The following is a 26,001-nucleotide window of genomic DNA, read 5'->3' on the forward strand; positions in this document are numbered from 1 at the left end:
TATCTTTATCTATTTTCAGATACATTGTGTAAAAATATTTGGTAATTGTAAAATTATTATAATAAGTTAAAGAAATAACAAAACTGCTAAACTTTTTGGCGATCCTCTGCTGCAGGACCCACAATTTAAGAAACCCTGGTCTACTGCTACCTTCAGTCTGTTTGCTATTCTAATGTAATGTCTCACCGTCTAAAACAAAGTACCGCACCCAAAAAAAAGTGGGATGTCCGCATTTAGATTTTAATCAATCCCCATTTTAATCATTGTCATTGTCATATTTTAATTTGCAGTAAATTTTATTATAGGACTGATTTGTTGTGATAATCCGTTCCTTCATTTCCTTCTGCCACAGATCTATGCTCTAAGTTAGAGGTTTTTACAATTACAAAACATGATAAAAATAAAAAAATAAAATGGAGTTAACCTTACTCATTTGCAGCTGATTTATAAAAACTAAATGATCGTGATTTTATAATATTAAAGGCCTAAAAACTAAATAAAAATCAATGTCACACATCCAAACGAACAAATAATAGTAGTTTCACTTCTTTTCGAGGAAGGTTGCAACATTTTAAAATTAACAAACAGACTGGTATCCCTCTGTCCTGTTCCGTCTCTATGTTCCTTAATTTTCAAGCATTTTGTTAACACTCTTATATTAGAAATACTTAACCTCTTAGCGCAGATTTTAGTTTGGAGAAATAACCAGAAATCACACAGAGTTGAATCAATTGAATAGGTAGTATGTCTTGTTGGTTAACCACATTTTGGCCAATGACTCTCATACAAGGAGAGCATTGTGAGGGTAAGTGAGATGTCTAGATAAAGCCCTTTTCCGTGTTCATTCCTTTACTTGAAATTAGTCCTTAAGTATTTCTCGATTAGTGTGTAATTCTTCAGCTATCATTCTCCCATTTAATCCTTGTTATTCCGTGTCGCACATTCTGTTAGTATTGTTACGTAATTTTTCTTCCTTTGGTACGTTCGTTACGGTGTTCGTGCGGATTTGGAGCGAATAATGACAACAGCACTTGATGAAGTATCGAAACACACTTTATTTAGGCAATATTAATAAGGACAGCTCGAAAACACTTTTACAGTCGTCGAAGATCTACTATAAACACGCTGGAACAATCAACAATCAACAACGCAGCCTTCAGATTATCAGGCTATAAAGGTGGAGACAGCTTCACTGCAAAGCACCAGAGTACAGCTGCCGACTCTTCTCGGAACTCCACGTACTCTCGAGACTCTCCACGCTACAACTCGCGATACACTCCACGACACACAGAGCACAGCTCCCGACTCTTCGGTTCTGTCTCTCCCGGAGTTCAACTCACTCTCTCGACGATGCACTAACCGCGATACACTAAGAGACTCTTTCGATGCACTCGACGACCCACTCTGCACTCGCTGCCCGGCTGTCAACTCGATCGACTCCGCACGGACTAACTAACTCGAGACTAACTATCTCACACTGACTTTCCGCGTACCAGCAGGGTTATATAGTTTTTGGCCTGTGTTCGAGAACATTCTGGGCTAAACCGGTAAGAATTCGTTCCAGAAGGTTCTCCATCCGTCCGTGGCATATCGCCAATTTTGTCGCCAAATGGGCGAATTCTCGCCAAAAGTGGCAACCCTGCCTTCTCTTGTCATTTTATGACAACCCTAAACCTGCTTTGCAGGGAAGCTATCTTACTGCACCTGGACATTTCGTAACAGTATTAATATTTCGTAAAGTTTAATATTTATCATTATTCTTTGGGATTCCGTTTCTGGAGTCATTCTCACATATTCCTGCACATCTTTGAATATTTTCTGACACTTATATACACAATACTCTTCCATGAATAGCATCTTCAGCTTATATCACTTTCATACGATTTGACTATTCTTCCCTCCTAATTACTAAATAAAATTTCACAAAAGCACTCTACTCTAAATTTTTACAGCCCGTTTTTACGAAGTGCAACCAGCGGTGCCTCTTACTTTCCCCAAAAATAGTTTAGATCTTTTGCCTTGAAATTTATATATGTATTAGTTCAGGGATGTTCAAGCACAAGTGTTAACGCTATTTCGATTGATTGCACACAATTCATCGTAGAAGCATAATCCCGCCAAAACTGAAAGAAACGGCACACTTACTGTGCCGTTTCATTGCAATTTTGATGAGGAACACCTGGAAGGATTCGAAGTCTGTCGCTCCTCTTTCCCAACCACTCGTGAAGACTTTCGGGGGGGCCAGTATTTAATGTGCTCCTTCTCCAGAAAGACACTATACATTTAAAAACATCCATCTCTTGGGATTCGAACCCGGGTTCATCAGTATGAGAGCCAGTTTCGCTAACCACTATATCGATCAAGGCGACAAACCAAATAAATAGGTACAGGCAAAAAACCCGTAAATAAGCTGGCATCTCGGCAGGTGTAGATTCCCGTGGATATAAATTGTGCATCGCCGGGCTTTGCTAACTCCTAAGCTTCCACCCTAATTTTGAGCGAGAACACCACGGAAGGGCGTCCGAACGTTAGAAATATCCATGTCTCATCTGGCATTCGAATTCGGGTCTATGGGTACGGCAGTCAGCGTCACTAATCACTACGCGGGCTAGACTGCCTTTTTCATATCTCGAAAGCGCATCTTAGGATATATATGAGATTTATATACAGCATTGTTCTAACAGTGGTGTTTTGACATAAAATAGGACTTTTTCTGAAATGAATTAAAGATTATTTTCCCTATTTCGATTCTACGACTCAAATTAAGCCTAAATGTTACATTTTGTAACTTGGCAAAATTCTTAATTTATGGTAACCTATTTCCCTTTGCCTTTCATTGTGTAGGAGCAGGGAAAAAATAAGACGCATCTTTCATTCTTTCAAATAATTTTAACAAGCTACGTAAACCACATTTATCATTATTATTTCTTATATAAAATATGCCAAATTTCAAAACGTGCGAATTTATAAATTCACGTATATCTTTGGAAATTTTGAATAAAAAATTTGAAAAAATTTTTGCAGGTATGCTACATCTACTTTAAGGTGATGATGACAAAAATTTTATAAATTATGACTGAAACATTTTTTCGAAAAAATTATAAAAATTACTGGAAAATGCAATCTGTAAATATGATTCAGAAATTATCTTCGAATTTGATTTGGATTGAACCTAAATTTCGAATAAAAAGAAATGAATTAAGAAGGAATCAATTTAAGTTTAATTAAAAAAAGAGATATTAATAAATATACATATAAATATTCAATTAACACTGAGATGCTAAAATTTTGAGTGCTCATTTTTAAAAAACTACTAGAGCTACTTTTACGAAACTCAGCATTTTGGCATAATTTGAGTCGTAGAATCGAAATATGGAACAAAATCGGTCATTCTGGTCATTGGGCCAAATGTCATTTCAGAAAAAAGCCAGTTTAGAATCAAAATACCTATGTTAGAATAATGCTGTATATAAATCTAATATATATATATATCTTAATCGCGCTTTCAAGATACTAAAATCGAAAGTTAAATTTCGTTATTCGTCCCAATAGAAGGAGATATATAGATCTGTCCCCCCCCCTCTTTTTTTGGTGCAGTGTATGTATACAAATAGGTGCAAATTAAAGCAAGGTCGGCGCCTGTGCATTTCTGTAGCTATCTCACATATCACAGCTATCTCTATATTATGTAGCTATCTCACATATCACAGCTATCTCTATATTATGTAGCTATCTCACATATCACAGCTATCTCTATATTATGTAGCTATCTCACATATCACAGCTATCTCTATATTATGTAGCTATCTCACATATCACAGCTATCTCTATATTATGTAGCTATCTCACATATCACAGCTATCTCTATATTATGTAGCTATCTCACATATCACAGCTATCTCTATATTATGTAGCTATCTCACATATCACAGCTATCTCTATATTATGTAGCTATCTCACATATCACAGCTATCTCTATATTATGTAGCTATCTCACATATCACAGCTATCTCTATATTATGTAGCTATCTCACATATCACAGCTATCTCTATATTATGTAGCTATCTCACATATCACAGCTATCTCTATATTATGTAGCTATCTCACATATCACAGCTATCTCTATATTATGTAGCTATCTCACATATCACAGCTATCTCTATATTATGTAGCTATCTCACATATCACAGCTATCTCTATATTATGTAGCTATCTCACATATCACAGCTATCTCTATATTATGTAGCTATCTCACATATCACAGCTATCTCTATATTATGTAGCTATCTCACATATCACAGCTATCTCTATATTATGTAGCTATCTCACATATCACAGCTATCTCTATATTATGTAGCTATCTCACATATCACAGCTATCTCTATATTATGTAGCTATCTCACATATCACAGCTATCTCTATATTATGTAGCTATCTCACATATCACAGCTATCTCTATATTATGTAGCTATCTCACATATCACAGCTATCTCTATATTATGTAGCTATCTCACATATCACAGCTATCTCTATATTATGTAGCTATCTCACATATCACAGCTATCTCTATATTATGTAGCTATCTCACATATCACAGCTATCTCTATATTATGTAGCTATCTCACATATCACAGCTATCTCTATATTATGTAGCTATCTCACATATCACAGCTATCTCTATATTATGTAGCTATCTCACATATCACAGCTATCTCTATATTATGTAGCTATCTCACATATCACAGCTATCTCTATATTATGTAGCTATCTCACATATCACAGCTATCTCTATATTATGTAGCTATCTCACATATCTTAGTTTGCTAACTGTTAAGTTCTGCTCCAATTTTCAGGGGAAACATTCCGGGCATACATGTAAACAGTAAAGAACTCAAATTACTTTTTAGCAAATAATGCAGTTTCCCTTGTCTGCTAACATGTTATCGAATACGACCTAGAGTAGTGGTGGCCTTCGAATCATACCCATGTCTTGAGGCTCCTGTTGGGGATCATCGTTTGCAAACAGTGTGTGCGCAAAATTTAAGCTCCATAACTCAACTCCTCAGGAAAAAATCTAAAAATAGATAATGAATATTTTAACACAGCAATAAACACCATGAACGAATTACATTAAAATAAGGAAATACGTCCTTAGTTTACATAGACCAGAAAAAATGTTCTTGTTTCTTGAAGAAACTTAGCCGAAATCAATCGCTCTCGAAACAGATGTATTTTTATATAAAATTCATACCAGTCCAAGTGTTTTTTAATACTTTTTCATACCTTTGCAGCGGTAAACTACACCTTTAATTATTTTTCAAACTGCAACGAAAATATTCTGTATTGGGATTAACTTCCATAATAAGTTTGGAAGATTTGCAACTACAAATTCTTTTCGTCTGTTGTTAGTCACTTATTTTTCTAAATCCCTGTATTTCTCTTCAATGGGTTTTCACAGATTTTTGTATAATAATGACTTTTAAATGATTTCTTTTTGATTAGTTGGATACTGAGCACTGATATTTTTCTCTGATATAGTCCTCTTCGATCTACACCGAGTATGTCAAATGTACACCGTTAAATTGCAATGTGGTGTAGTTTATACCAAGCCGCACAAATAATTTACTAGCTGTTGGTATTTCTGATTAATGAATTTAATATTTACAAACTGTTCAAGAAAAGAATTTCATTTTTCCTATGAAAAGATAATTAACCATTTTAAATGTTGTATATTTAAATTCAACAAACTTATTTTCCCTAAGTTGTTCCTTGTTCAAACAACACAACAAACGTATTCGTTGGTAAAGGTATATTTTAAACTAGCCATTAATTACAAATTTTAATCTTTATCATTGGCTATTAGGATTCATTTCTGTACTTAGCAGCACAGAATATTTTATTGAATCATTTGTAGGTGATGGGAAGTGAGGTTATCATTTATATTAATTATTATAATAAGTTTAATCATTTTCAATAGAAGCTGGAGTATGCGTCCAAAACACCTGTATTGTTTTACGTCTGTATAGCTTTAATTTAGTTCTGTAATTCTATTTCCTGGTCAAAAATACTTTTTCCTTCAGCTCATCTCTAGTTCAGTAGCCTAGTATGTAAACAAGAAGAGATTTTTATCAAGGGCTTCCGCTACCTCACTTAAAAAAACACTTCACAGATATCATTGCTATTTTTAGTTAACACCTTTCTTCATCGTGAAGTAAACTCAATTTCCTTATTATTAACTCAGCCGTAGTTGAACTATGAAATATGAAAGCGAGAAATGTCCAAGACTGTCCGATATAAATTATAGTGGATCTGGCATTTGAATATGCATACATTTCCTTTTCCTTTCATTTAAACAAGAAGAAATAAAGGAACGTATTCTTCTTTCCGGCTTTAATCAAGAATTTAACTAATGGCTTGTTTCTGATCAAGAATAAGCATTCTTTTATAGAAAGAACAAAAGGTAATATTACATATGGGGTTCACTTTTACTTAGAAACGTTTACGAAGAACAATTATTGTCCTTAAAGTAATCAGTATACTATCTACAAGCTATAATCACAATACAACAAAGATGGCGGAACGAAAGATCGACACAACGATCTATCGTTTGATACGAAGCACTGACTTTTCATAACTGCAATAACATTTAATTGTTAGATATGCTGAACAAAGAAATCCTTTTTCAAAGACGAATCGAAACGATTACAAACCTTTTGACGATAACTTTTTCCTTCTGTTTTGTTCTGTCTCGAGAATGACCGGAAGATTGAAATAAATATTTTCGCATTCACCCGGAAACGACGGGATGTTCGTGTCATGAGACTTGTAAACGATGGCGCGTGCATAGAATATTTTAAAGAACATTATTGCAAATTCTGATATCATGGAAAAGGAAGCATTCTACTTATTAGTTGTTGAATGGGTAGAATGGAGCAATATTTTTCAATCTAAAGCATTCAACAATAGAGTGTTTCAAAGTATTTAATTTCTTGGGCATTTGTTATTAAATTACCATATGCTGCAATCAATTTTTAAAGAAATAAATTCACCCAAAAAGAAATGCTTGTGGTCTTAATATGATACTAAATGTTGCTAATGATGTAATGATTTATAATTGTCATGAAAGTAAATAACCACTGACAGAAGAATCACATTTCGTACAATAGTTTTAACTCCTGTAAAGATTCGTGTAATATTTTTAATTCTATGGACCTTTTTCTTTCATTATATAGCTACTTTTTTTATTTTTGTTAACGTATTAGCCCAAATACAAGACCATTTCTATCATAAAACGGACCAGCTCTTTTGAAAGTAGATGCTAAGAAAATGATTGGACTGATATGAAAGACTGCATCTTATACATGTTGCTGTTTAATCGAATAAGGCAAAGTCATCAAGGACTAAGCGTCTAAGAGAATATACATACATGGAGACATTTCTAAGCGAGATTCTCTTGTATTTAGCTTACGCGTAGGTAAAAGGCAATAAAAGCCACCAGACAATCCATTCACCGAGAAATGAAACCGGAACCAACTACTAGTACACAACTATCTTATCTAATCGACTCTGATAGGAGCATTATAGACATATAAGCTTGGTATTATAACGTATAACCTTCAGCGACTTTTCTATGAGAAAGATAAGTAAATGTTATGAATATCAATCAGATCTTTGTAGCGACACTTAAATATGTATTTTATTGTAATATAAATGTTAAGCAATAAATTATATGTAACCTTAATGCATTTTTAAATTTGAGGTTGTGCATATAAGAAATATGTAGTTTTCAGAAGCGCATTTTAAGGAGAAAATGTTTTATAACGTTATATTCGAATCAGTGCGGTATAAAAATCATGTTTGATTGCTAACGATCTATTGTAACGTAATTTTTGTGGAAAATTCATTCCATGTATAATAAAGACAACACACTCTTATACTAAAAACGTAAATAAGATTTAAACGAATGATTTTTTTTTTTCAGATCACCAAAATATTACTGTTCTTTCGAGAAATTAATTAAGTGATGTTATGTAACTTTAGCTGCTCGTAAATTTGCTGAATATACATCTTGTGGCTCACGAAAATTTAAATTTCAGAATACCTCGATGCTTGACTCAAGAAAAATAAATATACGGTACATTTCTAAAAAGCGTTTTATATATATATATATATATATATATCAGTAAATTTATTTATAATGATGTGTATTTGTATTGCATATGTCGGATAGCTAAGACAATTTCAACAGCAAATGTAACTTAAATATTTTAAGTATGAGAAAATAATAAGACTAAAAGTTATGTAATGTAAATGAAACAATCCTGGATCTGTTTCATTGAAGAAATCTTTCTAGTTTTTACTGTGAGGAATTATTTGCTAATGAGAAAAATAAAAAATGACCAATGCTTGATTGTTAATGAAATGTAACGCTAAGTAGCTTTCTTTCTACAGCATTTTTTTATACATATATTTTTCGAAATCCCAAAAGATAAAAATATTTCTGTTGTTTAACCCAAACAGGCACGATCACGAGCAGAAATCATATATGTATTATTCAGTATTATTTATTCATTAAGCAGAATGTTTATCCGTATTGGTTTGGTTTGATTTGGTTCCTGTGATTATGGCAAAGCCTTGAGGGCTATCCGCTTAAGGGGAGGGATGCCTTCGTGGGGGTCTTTCTAATGAAAACTAGCTCGTATATACATTACACATGAGGAAAATCACGAAAACACCCAGGCAGCCAGCCCGTTCGCGGGATTCGAACCTCGGATCGAACTACTAGTATTCAGCGACTTTACCGCATGCCCACTAATGAACACTAATCCATACTGAACACGTTAGCAAAAATGTGTAAATACATTCATGAAGGAGCTTTGTCAGAAAACCAGTATAAGCCGAAAATAGATATTTAAATTTTTGTGTGGGCTTAGATTTTCCGATATGGATGCTTGTTTTAGCCCCTTTCATGGATATTCTGCAGGATGGGTCAAGTTCTTTAGTTGAGTATTAACCTGGTTCATTTTCAATGGAGTTCTACAAAACTGATAAGTTCTGATATGTTTCTTTATTTACTTAAATGTTCGTTTTATTTAACTACCTCACTAGACATTTGGAATAAAAACGTGCTTAGTGGAATACAAATGTTTAACTGGGAAAGTAATACCTTAACTATAATTTCTTATATACAAATTGCGTAAAATCTAAAACGTGTTTAAAAGCTCATTCAAAATGAATGCCTCAAAATTTCAGAAAAATGTATTTAGTTTATTTTGGCTGTATACTTCACCATCTGCTAGTAATACTTCCATAATATTTATTAGTAAAGTATCATGTTTACTAGTAATTAAATTCCATAATTTTTACAATAGTAATAAATACACATAATCATTTGCCGTGAATATAAATGAAATGCATTATTCCAAGAGGTTATGTGATCTCATGTCTTTACTTTTCCAATAAAAAAGACCTGACATAATCATGGTTAAACAAACAAACAAAAAAAAAAAAAAAAAAAAAGTTACTTCATTGTAATTTAAAAGTAACTTTAATAATTTGATTTAAACGTTTTTTAATATGTATTTTAAAGCGTAGGTTTCAAGTTTCATTAAATGCAGGTTTCAATTTTTGTTAGTCCAAAGGGGCTTTGTCCCTGAGGGACTATTGTTTTCGTTTTGCGATTTTGCGTCGAATCACTCTGAATGTCCGTTTCACTTTTCAAACTGTTGCCACCAAATATTATCGCCCTTTATTTAAATAACTCATATGTTATGTTCAATCTTTCTGTATCATATTATTCCTTCTGCGAAAGCTCCCCGCACATGTGGGTCTTTATAAATAAAACGAACGAATTCGAAACGAACTGGAATCCTGACCCTCCCGGAAAGGCTTCTGCCATATGAAAGTTTTCCTTTTTTACATCGCCCCATCACCGTAGGCTTTCTGAAGCATTCTGAGCGTCTCCGCCCCGTTTTTATGCAGTTTCACACAAAATTTGATTTCATAAAGCTGCTACAAAAATTTTTCCATTTTTTGCTTGAAGAGGGGGGAGTAGATACGTGTGCGCGAAGCGTGACCCTGCCTCAACAACTGCCCACAGGCCACTGATACCGGTCACGTTTCCAAGTTTAGATCCCCCACCAACTTCGCCCCGGCAGCCAGCGTTGTCAACTAAAAAAAAAATGATTCCGAGAACTTCTGGGGAAAATTCTGTACGTCAGCACTTTAAAATAAAATAAGCTTCAGAAGAGAATTTTCTAAGAAATTCTTTACTGATATAATGCTGGCACGAAAAAAAAAAAAAAAAAAAAAAAAAAAAAAAAAAAAAAAAAAACTACATAAAAATAGGAAATGCGTCTTTACTATGAATGTGAAGAGAGAGATTCTGTTTAATACACTCATATTGAACGCCTACTGAAGTGTCTTTTAGTGATATAAATGTTGCAAAACTTTGTAGGAATATAATATGCCTCATGCAAAAGTGATGATAAAGAAATTAACGTTGTTGTGTTGCTGTTGTTGTGACACATTTCACTTCTCTGAACTGTAGTAACATAACATCAAGCCCACGAATTCATTGTGGCAAGGAGAGCGAGACTGCGCCCCTCGTTGGCAAAAGCACTGAGCAGCATACAGGTGACAGTACGACTTCGCTCAGTTCCGCCCCCAATTTTGATGGAGAGTACTCAGGGGGGGACGAGACCGAGGGTCCCTCACCCCCTACCACCAACCTTTCGAGAGGCCTTTCCGCTCGCCACATGTTTAGAATGCCACCATGCAGCACAGACACTATACGTTTACAAACATCTATGCCTTCTCCGGGATTCGAACCCGGGTCCTTCGGCACCGCAGTAAGATTCCCTAACCACTATACCGTCTGGACGGCTTAAAGAAATCAGTTCCGAAATGTACTATTAAGAAGGCATTACCAACGTATGATGAATGTCTGTTGGATAACTCTTTTCCCCTTACGAAAAAAAGAAAGAAAACTGAAATGGAAACCATGACATGCATCCTTTGCCCTATGTGTTCAACATTAGAGAATTTAGGCAAAGTGCACAAGACAATTGATCTAGAAAGATGTTGTTTAAAGATTGCGTAAAGCCACCTTTTAGCAGTTATGTCAAATGGTATAGTTTTTGATAAGCTCAGTCGGAAAAATATTACAGCCGAAATCTGGAGTGGGGTCAAATCAGGTGAAGATGTTAACCATTTAGCGGCAAACGCAGGCCTAATCACCTTGGCACTCGTTAAATTATGTCACGCGCAAGTCCTGCAATAGCCTAGTATGTCAAACTTGTAACGATACTGCGATACCTCTCGGCAGTAATTGAAAAAGTCACTGGACTGAACTAGCTAATACCTTCAAGGAGCAGCGGTTGTATGATACAAAGAAACTGTGAATTTAAACTTACGTATTACCTCATCGGTTGTGAAACTGCCGCCAAGTAGTTCAATGTAACGCCAATAATAGATCAGCGGCATATAACAACAGATTCGAAACATCTGCTCTTTCCTTTGATGCAACTCCAAATGATTCTCGCATAGAATTGTTAAACTGCAATACATCTGATGTTGATATTATATTGCAAGAAAAGTTTATTGCTGTGAAGTAAAATATTCAAGCACAAGTCTTATTCAAAACACAGGGATACACAAAGTTTTGGAATTTAACAGTCATCCTAGAGAATTATCTCAAAATAAAAGCTATTACCCAATCAGCATTATTATTAACTACTTCCTCTTCTTACCTGCCCACCAGCCACTGGATGGTAACGTCGCTGAACACTAGTAGTTGACCTTGGTTTGATTTCAGGAAATTGGGCTGGTTGCACGGGCCCTATGTGCAACGTGGATACTAGACAGTTTCCTTAGAAAGTCCTCCACGAAGGTGTCCCCTCCTCTTAGGCACAAAGTCTTCGAGGCCTTTGCCATTAACAAGTAAGCCAAACCTCTTCTTACCGCTCAGGAGTCAAGTCAATTATTTTCAGCGGAAAACAAAAAGCAGTCTGAATACATCTGAGAGAGGTTGATTTAAGAATTAAGTTAAGCAGTTTTATGCCAAATTTTTAAAAAATTCGCATCAGTATATTAAATACCGCCATCATATAAATTAAAATCTAGTTTTTGCGCAAATCAATCTGTGATTTTGTTTCTGAAAACCTGTTTATATTTGTAAAATTAATTAATAAAAATATGAAATAAAAGATAAATCTAATAAACAATTTTTTCTAATTTTTTTTCAAATTTTTATTTTATCTTTATCTTAATTTATTTATTTGCAATTATTTGTATTATGATTATGCTGTAAAGTGTATATTATAGAAAAAAAACGTAAGTGGGTGGATACAAGCAAAGAGTAGGGAACACCTGATTTAGTAAAGAAATAAAAAGCATAAAAAATCAACTATTCCGTTGCAAAGATTCGAACTCTGAATCTTTTAGTTGTATGGTTCTTGATATGTTAACCGTTTATACCATGACAATGAGCACAAGGAGATGATATAAAGGTTTACCGGAAGTGGAAAATAAGAAATAGCAAAGTTTTAAAATAAAATAAACGTTAGTAAAACTTAAAATCCTTACAGTATCAACAACCACAGTACGGATAAAGATTAAGTAAGTGTCCATCTCTAAACCCTCTTCTGCCAGAGGTAAAGAAGGAATGGTGGTTCTAAGAAATCTTACAATATAAATTCATAATTCCAATTATGTTTTCCACATTGGCTTTTCCTTTATAAAAGAACAGGAAATGCCTCATAATCAATATAACATTTATTATCATTAAGCACTGTTTGGAACATGAGCTAAGACGTAGAACTGCAAAAGAAGCATTGCTGTAGGAATTATTGATACATGACGTTTTTTCGCATTGAAAGATTCGTTAAATTACATCATCATACCCATGACATCCCATAATCAAAATTTCTATGATTTCAGGTATGAAAGTCTATTACAGTGGTTTTTCAGATTTTTATGCCGACTCAGGGAGACCTTAGAACTGTAAGGTTTTTATCGAGAAATCCCATTCCACCCTTAGAAAAATACATTATGAAATGATATTTAAGGTAGATCAACATGTTATAGGTACTTTATGTAAAGAGAATGAAACAAAAGTACAGCACGTTTCATTAAAAAATTTTAACGTGAAATTAATGTAATTTACTCATTAATAGCATTAACCTGATGCTCGAGGTGTCACCTACTCTGGCCTTACCTGGATGTGCTTGCATTTTTTTGTTTTTGTTTTTTTGTTTACACAAACTGGCAAAGTCTAGCTGCTCTACTCATGTTGTCTGCGGTCGCATTTTATATTCTGTATAAAATGCGTTTCTGTATTTTGTTTTTGTGGCCACACGAGAAAGATTTTTAACTTAAATACGTTCTTCCTAATGGCATTAAAATGTTAAAATGTTTATAGCTATGTGAAAAACTTACGACTATTCTGCGAGAATCTGCAACCAAAATTTTAGGAGCAGCTCTTTCTTAAATTTAGATTTTAACGCCCATTTCCTTCTTTGGCAAAACACCTGATTTATCATAATACTCAAACGGATTTTTCATTCAGTTGGTAGAGACATTAGGTACTTTTTGAAAGAAGGAGAGATGAGAAATGAGCAGTGCCGTTTTCAGGACTCAAACCACGGACCTGTCGAATACGCGCCGAGTGTGCTGACCACTACACCATGAAGGTATGCTAAGAAAGCGGGAGAAATAGCTTATATACTCCCCCTTTTAAAGAGCGACTGGGGATTAGGAGACCCATTCACCAAATCCTAGTGGTGAAGAATCATCATTCACCCACTCTTTTTAGTTCGTGCGCTACTGAAGAGACATTAAGTTATTTCGAAGCAGGAGAGATGACAAATGAGCAATGCCCTCGCCGGGACACGAACCTCTGGAATACGCGCCGAGTGTGCTGACCACTACACCACAAAGGCATGCGAAGAAGGAGAGAGAAATATCTTATGCAGTCACACCTAGTTTTTTTTCTTCTGGGATTCTTTCTTTTACAGTTTTTTTCAACTTAAAAAGATACTTCATTGTATAATTTTTAAAACTATTGTTTAAATTCAGTTAATTTTGCATTAGAAAACTGTTTAGTTTTGAAAAATGTTGCACGTCTTTAAAGACCACTATTCTGTGAGTTAGTTTATTCTGAAAACGATGGTTTATTGCTCTATTTTACCAAAACTTAAGACGAGAGTAGACATATCAAGTGATGTTTTCGTATGAATGTTACAGAATTCAATGCTTGCCTTTCTTCCACGTTAGGAACAACTTCACTTCACAAAGTTTAACAAAATACTAATTTTTGAAAATAATAGTTTAAATGCAAAGCCAGATATGTTAAGGATGTTGAAGTATAACGCCTTCCAGTAAATTAAATGCATAATAATTTTTTAAAAAAAACTGTCTTTTCGTGTATTTCTGTGCTACTTATGTTAGTATATGTGTCGTAAATACCCTAAAATGTATATTTTTTAAAAAATTTACTGGCGTTTAGATTACGTTATAACACGGCTTTCTTTTGTTTATTCATAATAACCATCAGAAGTTATTTCATCAGTTTGATATACGAATATGGAAGACAACACATTTTCTAAAACTTTGTCTGACATTGAACAACACTGAAGATGACTCTTAAGAAAATCAATGATAATTCGGCATAAATTTCATTTTAACAGAAGCGCTTTCGGCCATTCATACATGATCAACTTCTTAATTAGCAACTAAATAAAAGACAAATATCACAAACAAGAAAATCAAGAAAAGAGACTGAAGAATTTTCGAAAACATTCTAGTAGCACCTTGACGCTCTTTACAATGAGGAAAAGAAAGTTAAAAAAAGAAACAAGGTAGGTAATGCCATTTAGGGACTGAAAATGGAATTGCAAATTATCTGTTTATAGATGAGTGGAGAAAACGGGTTAGTATTGAAGTCATTGGCTAATATAGAAAGATCTTTATGGATATGGAAAGACTATAAAAGTTCTAATTTACCAACTGGCAAACATTTTTAGGTATTTTTCCATTGGTCTGTAAGCAGACAGGTTCTGATTCCATTTACAATCCCTAGAAATAAGCATCATTTACTTTGTTCCTGCCTCCCAAACAGTATAGTGGTTAGCGTCGTTGACTGCCATGCTGAAGGACCCGATTTCGATTCCCGGAAAAAACATGTATGTTTATAAATGTATAGTGTAGTTGAGAGATGGCAGCGAGCCGAAAGTCCTCTCGTGTGGTTTTGGTGGAAGAGAAGGGGGCCCTCGGAGCCGTTGCCCCCTGGGGTGCATCAAAATTGGGGGTGGAACTGAGCTAAATCGCACTGCCACCTGTAAAATGCTCGAGGCTGTTGCCAACGACAGGCGTATCTTGCGTTCTTTGCCACGAGGAATTTAGTGGGCTTGGGCTGATGTTACTGTCAGACAAGTGAGCATAAGTAACAACTTTGTTACTTTTCTTTTTAGAGTGCACAATGTTATCGATAAAAACTCTTCAGACTCTCATTCTTATTTGTGGTACTTGGATTTTATTTAATTGCATTTGAGAAAGGCGACTGTGTTTGAATCGCTGAAAGCGTTACTGTTAAATTAAAATCTTCGCTAATTATTATTGCTTTCGTTACGTCTAACATGGCGCGTTATCCGTGTGGAACGAACTTCATGCTTTTTATTTTTTTAATATTATAAATTAATATTATATAGTTAAATGTTATTTATTTATTAAAAATCTATTTGTGTCATCATTATTAGAACATACATTAACGTTTTACCATACACTGCATACATCGACGCAAAGTAAAAGAAAAAAAAGAGGGGGGGGAGAAAGAAATAAACTCTAGTGTAAAAAGAATACATAGAGTATTATGATTAAGAATAAAGAACTATGCTAAATCTCAGAAATATTGAACTTAATTCTTTCTGGAATATATACTTTGCAATCCTAAATGAAATATTTGCGAGTAGTTTTATTCAATGCACGTTCATAAAACTTTCTTTTAAATTCCAGGAATCATTCCACTTGCCAATTATTGTTTCTCCAGATCAGATTCCCCACGAGAAAATACCCGTAAATATCGAAATACACGATGATGAAAGATATATTAAATCTGATAAAGATTTACATCCAATCGAACCCATCCATCTGATTCAAGTAGACGAACATCATCAGCAACATCAACCATTTTATGTTGATGCCAATGAACCCAGTTATTCTGCATATTCTCCAGAAAACGCTCATGAAGAGAAAGTATTCCATGGACCCGTTGCTGTACCTTTAGATTATCCATATGGAGAACCTCAGGTAAGATATATTTTTCAATGATAATAATGTATACAATTATTAGTTCAAAGGGTCAATTTGCCCTAAAGGACTTTTTTTTTTTTTTTTTTTTTTTTTTTCGATTTTGCTTTGAAAGCTTTAAAAGGTTGTATCACTTTTCAAATCGTTTCCGCCAAATATTATCGCCCTGTATTATATCTGAAGAAATTAAATAATGAAAAATCTGCATAAATGTAAATATGTTTCTCTCATTGTGATAAAGCCATCAAAATTTGACTAACGTAATCTTCCATAGAATATGGGCATGTGGAAGCTCTAATTCGAATTTGAAATTTGTTTTATTACCAATTTCGTATTTTGTAACACTTCAACGAATTTTTTACTGAAAAACTAAACGATTTCAAAGCGAGAAATGGCATTTTTGTACAGAAAAAAAAATTTTATCTCCAGCGCGTGAGTTTGCGTATTGGGAATTCTAAAAATATGCTCATTTTAAAATTATTTTGTGATATTGATCATGAACTGAATTTTATGGCTTAAGTGCGGAGAACATGATATTTAATAAATAAAGGTAACGCACAAAATGTTAAAAAAACGCTCCTTTGGACGTAATTTAAAATCTGAAAACATTCCGATTTTCTTTTTTTTTTTCTTATTTGTGGTCATTTTAAAATGATATTTTACAACATGAAAGTAACTTACATTTTATGGAGCTGTTTTCAGTTATTGATATCATGCAGAAAAAATGTAACTCCACTTTATGCATGTTCAATCAGTCAAAGATTTGAATTGCTGGCATATGACAGTTGTTTCGTGTCGAAAATTCATTGACTTGCGAAACAAGACAGAGAGATATTCATAATATTATACACAAAGTGTCTTGTGATAAGAATTATTACTTTTGAGATGTAAAAGAGGCGGCGTCATTTTTTTAAACCATTTTTCATACCAAAACAGTTTACAATTTTTTTATATGTGCAGCTTTATAACGGAGACTTTAAAGGGGAAAGTACAGGATGACCCAAAAGTCCGTTAACATTTGAAAATTCAATAATTCATGGAATAATGTAGTTAGAGAGGTAAAAATTTACACACGTGCTTAAAATGACATGGGTTTTTAGTCTAAGAAAAATAAGTTGCCAAAAAAAAAAAAAAAAAAAAGAGGAAAAAAAAAAAAAAAAGGCCAATATGTGGCATTTGGCAGAAAAATGTCAGGACGCCGCATGAGAATAGTGTGAAACGGGCTGTAGTGACAGAGGGAATCAGTCGCGTCAGGACTTTGTCACTTTTCGATCCTCACCTTCGGGTGTTGGTCCGAGTCATATCTCTCTGTCTTGGTGACAGTGTGATGTGGATTCATCGCATCAGTCGTGATCGGAACTTTTTTTCTTCGTGGAAATGCAGGGTTCTGCTGTTCAAACTATCAGTGTGACGGTTGCGAGGTGCCCTGGTATTTTACAGAATAGTACCATCCCTAGTCTGGCTGATAAACACCGGTTGGAAGGTATAACTTTTATGCAGGATGGAGTTCCACCCTGTATTGCTACACGTGTGAAAGATCTCTTGCACAAATCGTTTGGTGAGGATCGCGTGCTGAACCTCCATTTCCGTCACGCTTGGCCTCTCAGGTCCCCAGATCTCAATCCGCTTTATTATTGGTTGTGTGGTTACTTGAAATCGCAAGTCTACCGAGATTAACCGACCTCATTAGGAATGTTAAAAAACATCGTACGACAATTTCTCACATACCTACAGATACGCAATACAGTGCTGTCCATAACATTGTCTCTCGACTACAGTTGGATACAGTATCTCGACTTAGGTATTGTTGATGAATTACGATCTGCATGTTGAACATTTGTTATAAAGAACATAACCTTTACTAAAAATAAATTTTTACGCTTTTGTTATTATTGCTTTTGTTATCATATGAAGCGCCATCTGTTGGCCGTTTTAAGCATTTTATTTTGCTTAAAAAAAAAAACCCTGGCATTTCAATCATGTGTGACAGCTGTTACCTCTGTACTTACAGTATTCAATAAATTATTGAATTTTTAAATGCTAACGGACTTTGGGGGTCACCCTGTATAATGACTACTTGGATTGAAAAACAAATTAATAGCTCAAATATAAGAGACATAATTGCTGAGTACTTTTAAACCGTGTTTGAAAAGAGAGGAACATTTGCAGAAATAAATATAATCTAAGGGGAAATCTGCTAAGATTTGTTTTGTTGAAGTATATTTTCGATAGAATCTTTTTCATTTTTAAAATTTAAAAAAATGATTTTTTTTTATTTAGTTAGTTCTGTGTGGTGTAAGATGTTTGCTTCAGCATTTACACTTTTACAATTACGCTGAAAATGTGCCATTTTCTCTTGTATTTTACAATTTTAAAATGTTACATTTTGATATGCATTTTACTTTTTAGTTGCCTGTTTTTACATGCATAATGTTTTCCATTTTTGCCTTTACACGTATTCATAACTGTCAAACAGCGTTCGTGGGAGGGCACTGCTGAATAATTCTGTTGGCTTATATAACTAAATTTAAATCTTTTAACATACATATGTTACCGTTAAGATGTATAATTCAGTTACCGTATATATACCGGTGTATAACGCGCACCTATAATTTCAAATTACTTTTTTAACTTTTAGGTATATTCGCTGTATAATTTCGCACCCTGTTCTCTGAGAAGATACCCGAGATATACATGTGCGATACTCTTTATCTTTTAAAATCATTCATTTGAAGAGCTTTCTCAGGCTTTGGCAAGCGATAAGCGGGATAATATGTGTGTGGATAAAATGCTTGAGGGAATAAATAATTCTGCAAAGGTGGTGTGTGATATTCAATGCAGGTGTGCGCAAGAATGTTATTCTATGGTTTCGAGAAAAGAGAGACATCATTTCGAATAAGAATGCATTTCTGACTAGAATGAATTCGCGGAATTAGGAGTCCGATATTTTCTCTGAGTGAACGAAAGCACGACAGTTAATAAGCTTTACGTAAAGGAAATAATCCGATAGTTAAAAATTATCCGATAATGAAAATTTTTAACTTCATAAGTTATGCCATTTCTTTTAAACAAACAGCATTTAGGTACATGTAGCTTTACACATGTACATTAATGCTATATTGTACATGCTAAATGCTTTTACTACATTGTATGTACATTTTAAATGCTACATTGTATATACCGTACATAGATACATGTAGCATATGCTCTTCCTTTTCTTACTTTTAAAAGAATCATTGTTATATCTGGCGCATAACGGGCACCCCTAAATTTAGATCTTGTTTTTTTGTATTAAAAAGTGCGCGTTATACAACGGAATATAGGGTATTCCATAGAATACCTTGTTATTTCATGAAATAACTGTTCAATTTAGTTAAAGTGTGTAGTAAATTAGTAACTCTACACTTTAGTTAGTTATTTCATAGAGTAACTAGTCATTCCATTAATTAATTAATGATAGACAGTTAAAATTTAAAATAAATTAATTAACTGTATTAGATAGCAAACAGAAGCTTATTTATACAAAAGGCACAATAAAGTCGTTTATTAGAACATAGGTTACTAAAATGTTACTTAGAATTGCATATAACATTATTTCTAGAACAAATATATTTTTTGTTGACACACTGCGTTTTAAATCCCTGAGCTATATCTGAACTTTGAGCTGTAGCAACCAGTCGGAGCGATTGCTTTATATCCGGCACTTTAGTTTTTATTCGCAGACGTTGAACTGGGATCAGGAACACAGCTATTTCATGATGCAGTTTCTTTGTACCCAGTTTAAAATATCCTTCTTCTGTTATTTTCATGATAACAGCTAAAATAGAACTGGCGTCTTTTCTTCCTCTGTCAACTTCAGATACTAGGCTATTGAATGTGAGCCCCATAAAAGCTTCAAAATTAGATATATCTCACATTGATTTCTTCTTCTTAGAACTGGGAAAGCAAAGTGCCACAGCGCTATGGAAGACCGTGAGGAAACAGGAACAAGGAAATAAATAAATAAAATAATTAATTAAAAAATTAAATAATTAATTATTGAAATAATAAATTATTATAATAATTAAATCATTTAAATTTTAAAAAGTAAAGAAATAAACAACAATTTATTAAGTTATTGAATAAACGGTAAATAGTTAGAAAGTAAAATAAAGTACTGGACCTTCACTTATCTGGTATTTCGTCTGAAATTTAAATTTCACACGCAAACTAAGAATTAGCTCAACCTGTCTCTAGTTGAATTTAATCTGAATATAATGCACTTCTTCAAGAGATGATAGAAATATAGACCATTTTTTCTCCAGTACACCAATGAAAAATATTAAAGTGGTTAAAGCGTCACTAATGAGACTAGAAAGAATGCTCTAAACAGTAACAGAATATAGAGAATATTTTAATCCATGATGCCTACGTATAAAAACAAAACAAGAAGAGTCTAACATATTTTAACCACGACCTTCTTTCAATATAGTTCTAGCTGTCAAGGACAATGTGACAGGGAAACAAATTTTCTGGGAATCCGAGGTTAGCTTATAAGGTATTTCTCCCGCCTTCTTAACATGCCTTCTTAGTGTAGTGGTCAGCACGTTGGGCGCGTATTCCAGAGGTCCGTTTGATTCGATTCCCGGCCATAGCGTTGCTCATTTTACCTCTTTCCTACTTTCAAAAAATACCTAATGTCTCTACAAGCTGAGAAGAAAGGAACAAGCGACAATTTTCATCCCCTATCTTGGTTTACAGCTTTCCAAAAAGTTTGCAGGTGCTCTTTTCCGCAGAAAGACACTAGCGTTGGAATGAAAAATTTAAGCTCTGTTAATAGATTCATTGTACTTTCTGAAGAATAAGCCTTTGACATGGCAGGGGCTTTTCTTTCTTTAAAAGTCTCGACTCGCATCCAAGGGTTTGTTTCCCAAAGAAAGAGAGGCATACATTCAGAAGGTACAGAGAATCGTTTTATATATAATTTTATTATTAAAACTAAAATTTTCAAGATTAAATTTCTGCTGAATTTATTGTTCACTTGGATAAAAGAAGTGCCGGAGCTTTCTTGTTTAGGGTTCCGGTGCGCTCCGACTCTATTTGAAGTCTGCCCTTTTCATCAGGAACAAAGAAATCTATCTGCAAGACTGAAAAACCGCAAACGGTCGTATTTATATACCCTACAGTAGTAAAGATGATGAACATGGATCTGTACCTGCTTGTCCTTGATATCGATTGAGTTCTTGACTAAATCGATTGATATCGATTGAGTTCTTGACTAAATCTACGCCATGCAGAAGGCTGTGGCTTTGCTAATTTTATTTTATTCATTTTGGCGAGTTTTCTGTTTCAATTTTTTGTCTTCTTAGCTAGAATTTCCAAATAGTCTTTAGAGGTTTATCTTTCCCTGTCAGCGTTCACTTCATTAAAACAAATTTGCAAGTCTTTCGTATAATTTGGCTTCAAAACTTTAACGTTCTAAATATAATGTATCGACAGGCTCATTACATCATTGCATTCTTTTTAACAAACTAAGCACCTATATATTACTAATGGCAGTATTTTATTTTTTCAATCAGTACTTCATTATCATATTCTGCGATAATAAACGGTGACTACTGATGTTCTGAGAGTCTTAAGCAGAACAACGACTCGGTTACAGTAATATTTATAGGTTGTGTTCAGAAAGTTATAGTTAATTACAAAAATATTCCGTGTAAATGATTACACTCATAACTTTAATTAAAATCTTCCCAATTATTACACTATTGTACATAATACTAACAAGAGAGAAGTACCATGTCGGTTATTTTATACTTTAAAGGGGCGCCGATTATTATTTTATGAAATAACTAATTTGATCAGTCATTTCATGAAATAATTATGTATTCTATGAAAAAACGTGTTTCACTATTTAGCAGTAAAATGTTGTTACAAATTGTATACTTATAGATAATTTTAGTAGAATTATTAATAAAATTGTTGTATTTCTTTTGTAACATGAAAAATCTAAAGAAAAGCTATGCCGGAAAAGTAAAAACACAGGGGTAAGTGCATTCAACGGTAATGGTATCTCTGTTATTTGGCGAGATATCGCCAAGCTAACAACGGTTTAGGCGAGAATTCGCCATAAGTCGCTAAATTTGGCGACATTATGATTTGATCCCTGTATCCCTGTAATATTTATTCAAATTGAATAAATGCAATTGACCACTATGTTAGATGTAACCGTAATTCCACCCTCGTAATGATTTCTAGTAATTTCGAGAAGCAGAAAGTACTAAAAATATATCGGTGGCCGGTTTAGAGCCGGAGAGAGAGCATCTGCTATCAGTTGCTTAGTTATTGTTGTTGCGAGTTGTTAGTCCCACATCAACTGAGACATCCGAGTTAGCTTTCTCTTTAGATGCATCACGTTGTGTTTAACGTTCTTAGTAATTTCATGGGTAACTACCGCTTGTACTCTGTAATACTGTTAATTCTTGTACGAGTATTTCTGAAGAACATTCGATAACTTTGAAGTGTTTATTTTCATAAAATACATTTTTATTAACCTATCATTGGGCCTGTGTGCATTCAATCTATTAAGAACACGTCCGCACGCAATAATATACACAAAACTTGGCTCTGTAAAGGGAATATGACTTTTTTGCTCATTTTTATACACAGTTTTGAGCTCCTAAAATGGCACGTTTTTCACATGCAAAAGGAGTTTCATCAAACTTAACATTGGATTTTTATGATTTGATGTTTTGCATGCAGACTCTATAATTAAGAAATTCTTATTAATAAATAATAATTTGTATATTTAACTAGCTTTTTATTTTTTCTCTCTTTTACTTCTTTCCAACAGAATGAGCATCCTTACGATTATAAGAACGAAATTGCCCCTCAGGAATATTATCCACCAGATTACGGCGACTTGTCAGCTATTCCTGGATCGCCTGGTGTGGATTATCCAACTTATTCTTATCTCCCGTGGACAGGATTTCAATGTTTAGAGCATACAGCAACTCCTGGGTTTTATGCCGATGTAGAAACAAAATGCCAGGTAAGTCTCAAACCTATATTTCTTTATTTATAGCCGTCAGAAAAGTAGTACATACTTTATACATATAAAAAAACTATACATAATTAAATAGCTCACTACTTACGATTTGGCAGTGAATTCATTTAGTCGTAGATAATTAATTTTTCACTACGAATGTTTTACCCCACGATTCAAAACGTAAACACTTTTTTTCCCTTAATTTCCTATGGCAGGCAATAGCCGTTTAAAGCCACTACTAATGCCAAAAGCGGTGGTCACTTTATTATGGAGGCACCTAATAGATGGTCCACCGTTGCCTTCTATGTGGGGACAGACAATTTACACCCATACCTTCTCTAGGATTCAACCCCGGGCCCTTCAGTACTGCAGTCACAGTCATTAACCATTTTCCAGTCTGGGCGAAACGTGAACATAAATATTAAGGTTTTAAGACACAATAACACGCCGAACAAATACTAATTTAGAAGTCAAACAACAAAAATCAGTGTTATATTTTGAAATTTTCACAGGACTAGTTTCGATGGTTTTACCAAACCATCATCCTCAGCTGCAAAAGCGCTCAAACAACAAAAATCAGCGTTATATTTTCAAATTTTCACAGGACTAGTTTCGATGGCTTTACCGAACCTTCATCCTCAGCTTCAAAAGCGCTCAAATGACAGAAATCAACGTTATACTTTCAAATTTTTACAGGACTAGTTTCGATGGTTTTACCGAACCATCATCTTCAGCTGCAAAAGCGCTTTTGCTTGGATGATGGTTCGGTAAAACCATTGAAACTAGTCCTGTGAAAATTTGAAAATATAACACTGATTTTTGTTGTTAGACTTCTGAATTAGTATTAATGTTTTCTTCAACCCTTCCATCATGCAAGGGCCCTTAAAAAAACTTTCAGCTCTCGAAAAATCTCTGGCTCATACTTATTGCAATAAGATTTTATGTTCTTATAGCTTAAATTGCGTAAATTCTACCTTTAGTAACCCTAAAATAATTAGCATTGATCTTTGAGGACTTCTATGGATCACTTTAACATAACAATACTCTATGGATCTCACAATAATCTATGAATATTACAATATTCTATGGATATGATTATTAGCCCAGAATTGCTATTAATCTCGAAACGGCATTTTGCGTCGAATCACTATAAATGCCTCTATCACTTTTCAAATTGTGGCCACTTAATTTTATCTTCCTGCATTTTATTCAAAGAAACTAAATAATGAAGAAGCTACGTGAATGTATGTATGTTTCTCGCATTGTGGAAAAACAACGGTAACTAGAATCATCAAATTTTGAATAACATAATCTTTTACCCGAACATAGGAACCTGGAAGACAGAATTTCGAATTTATTTGTTGTCTGTTTCATATTCTGTAAAACTTTAACGAATTTTCGATTAAAAACTCAGCAATTTCAAAGCGAGCATCGGCAACACTGTAGGGAATAAAATATTGTTATCTCCGGCGCGAGAGACTGTCTATCGGAAATTATAAAGATATGCTGTTTTCAAATATATTTAGCCCTATATGGCATTATCTCAAATGCTTTCGAAACGTGTGCGTTCGTAAATGAAAATAATGAAAAAAAAAAAAAAAAAAGGCTGGGCATAATTCAAAACCTAAAAGATTTCATATCTTTTGTTATTATTTTTATTATTATTATTATTTTGTTTAAATTAGAAGTTAAATTTTGCAGTGTTTCCTCTTTCTACGGAGGATATTCAGCTGTAATGCATTTCAGTAACGTTGATATTAGGTAATTTAAGTGTGCTTTTCTTTATTTTCTCGCAGCAGCATTTTTCTTACCAGATCTAAACAGATCAATGTAAGTAAAAATATAAGTTAAACTATCAATCAATGTAAGTTAAAGTACCATTAATTTCTAGTCTGTCCCATGCGTGCTTTGGCCACATCTTGATCTCGAATTTCAAGAAATGCTATTTATTTTTTTTCACAAACTATATTGCAGCATCAAGTTATCGGTTATTTTTTCATGCCACGTGATGGCAAACATTTGCTGGCTTTGAACTACTTTATGCTTGCTTGCGTGTTTCACTTTTATTTGTGAAATGTTATAAGTGAAATGTTTAGAACCACTCTACAGTGTTTTCAAATAATGCAAAATAAAATTCTATGTAGCATATTATATGACTAATGGTATATCTCAGGAAAAACATAATACATAAAAACCAAAAGAAAAGTGGTTCTCCAGATTATTCATCAAAATATCAGAAAACACATTCATGAAGATGAGACAGTTTACAAATGAAACATTTATAAAGCTTCTGACCACTGATTCCCATAATTACATTAAATGGCAAACTCTTCGCAATGCTCTATCTTTTTAAACACCTACTTAACAGATTTCATGAAATGTATGACTGTCACTTGGTGCGCTAAAAGAGAATTAGATATAGATAGATTATGATTAGATATATTATTAATTAGATAGATGTGAAATATTGTTTTAAAGTAAAATTCTTTTATTTAGAAAATGCCTAGTGAAGTATTTTCAGCACATATTTATTAATAACATTTTAATTACTAGTTACACTTTTTAAACACGTCTAAGCTCACCTTTTAGCATGGGGCTAATAAGTCTGCAACCTTGATCTGACTAAGTTTTATACGATTCCTTTTATTTTTATGATTTAAAAATCTCT

General features: G+C 33.7%; 1 protein-coding gene across 1 annotated transcript in view; it reads left to right on the forward strand.

Moving 5' to 3' along the window:
• The window catches only part of LOC118192807 (uncharacterized), a 49,564-nt gene that overhangs the window by 16,449 nt on the left and 7,114 nt on the right, over positions 1-26,001 (forward strand). Inside the window, exons 4-5 of the mRNA XM_035363828.2 lie at positions 16,013-16,306; positions 23,139-23,336. Coding sequence (XP_035219719.1) covers positions 16,013-16,306; positions 23,139-23,336 — 492 coding nt within the window. The remainder of the gene's footprint in view (positions 1-16,012; positions 16,307-23,138; positions 23,337-26,001) is intronic.

Source organism: Stegodyphus dumicola, chromosome 5 (genome assembly GCF_044657685.1).
Source record: "Stegodyphus dumicola isolate Sdum_Otavi_A_Nest chromosome 5, ASM4465768v1".
NCBI classification, from domain to species: Eukaryota; Metazoa; Arthropoda; class Arachnida; order Araneae; family Eresidae; genus Stegodyphus; species Stegodyphus dumicola.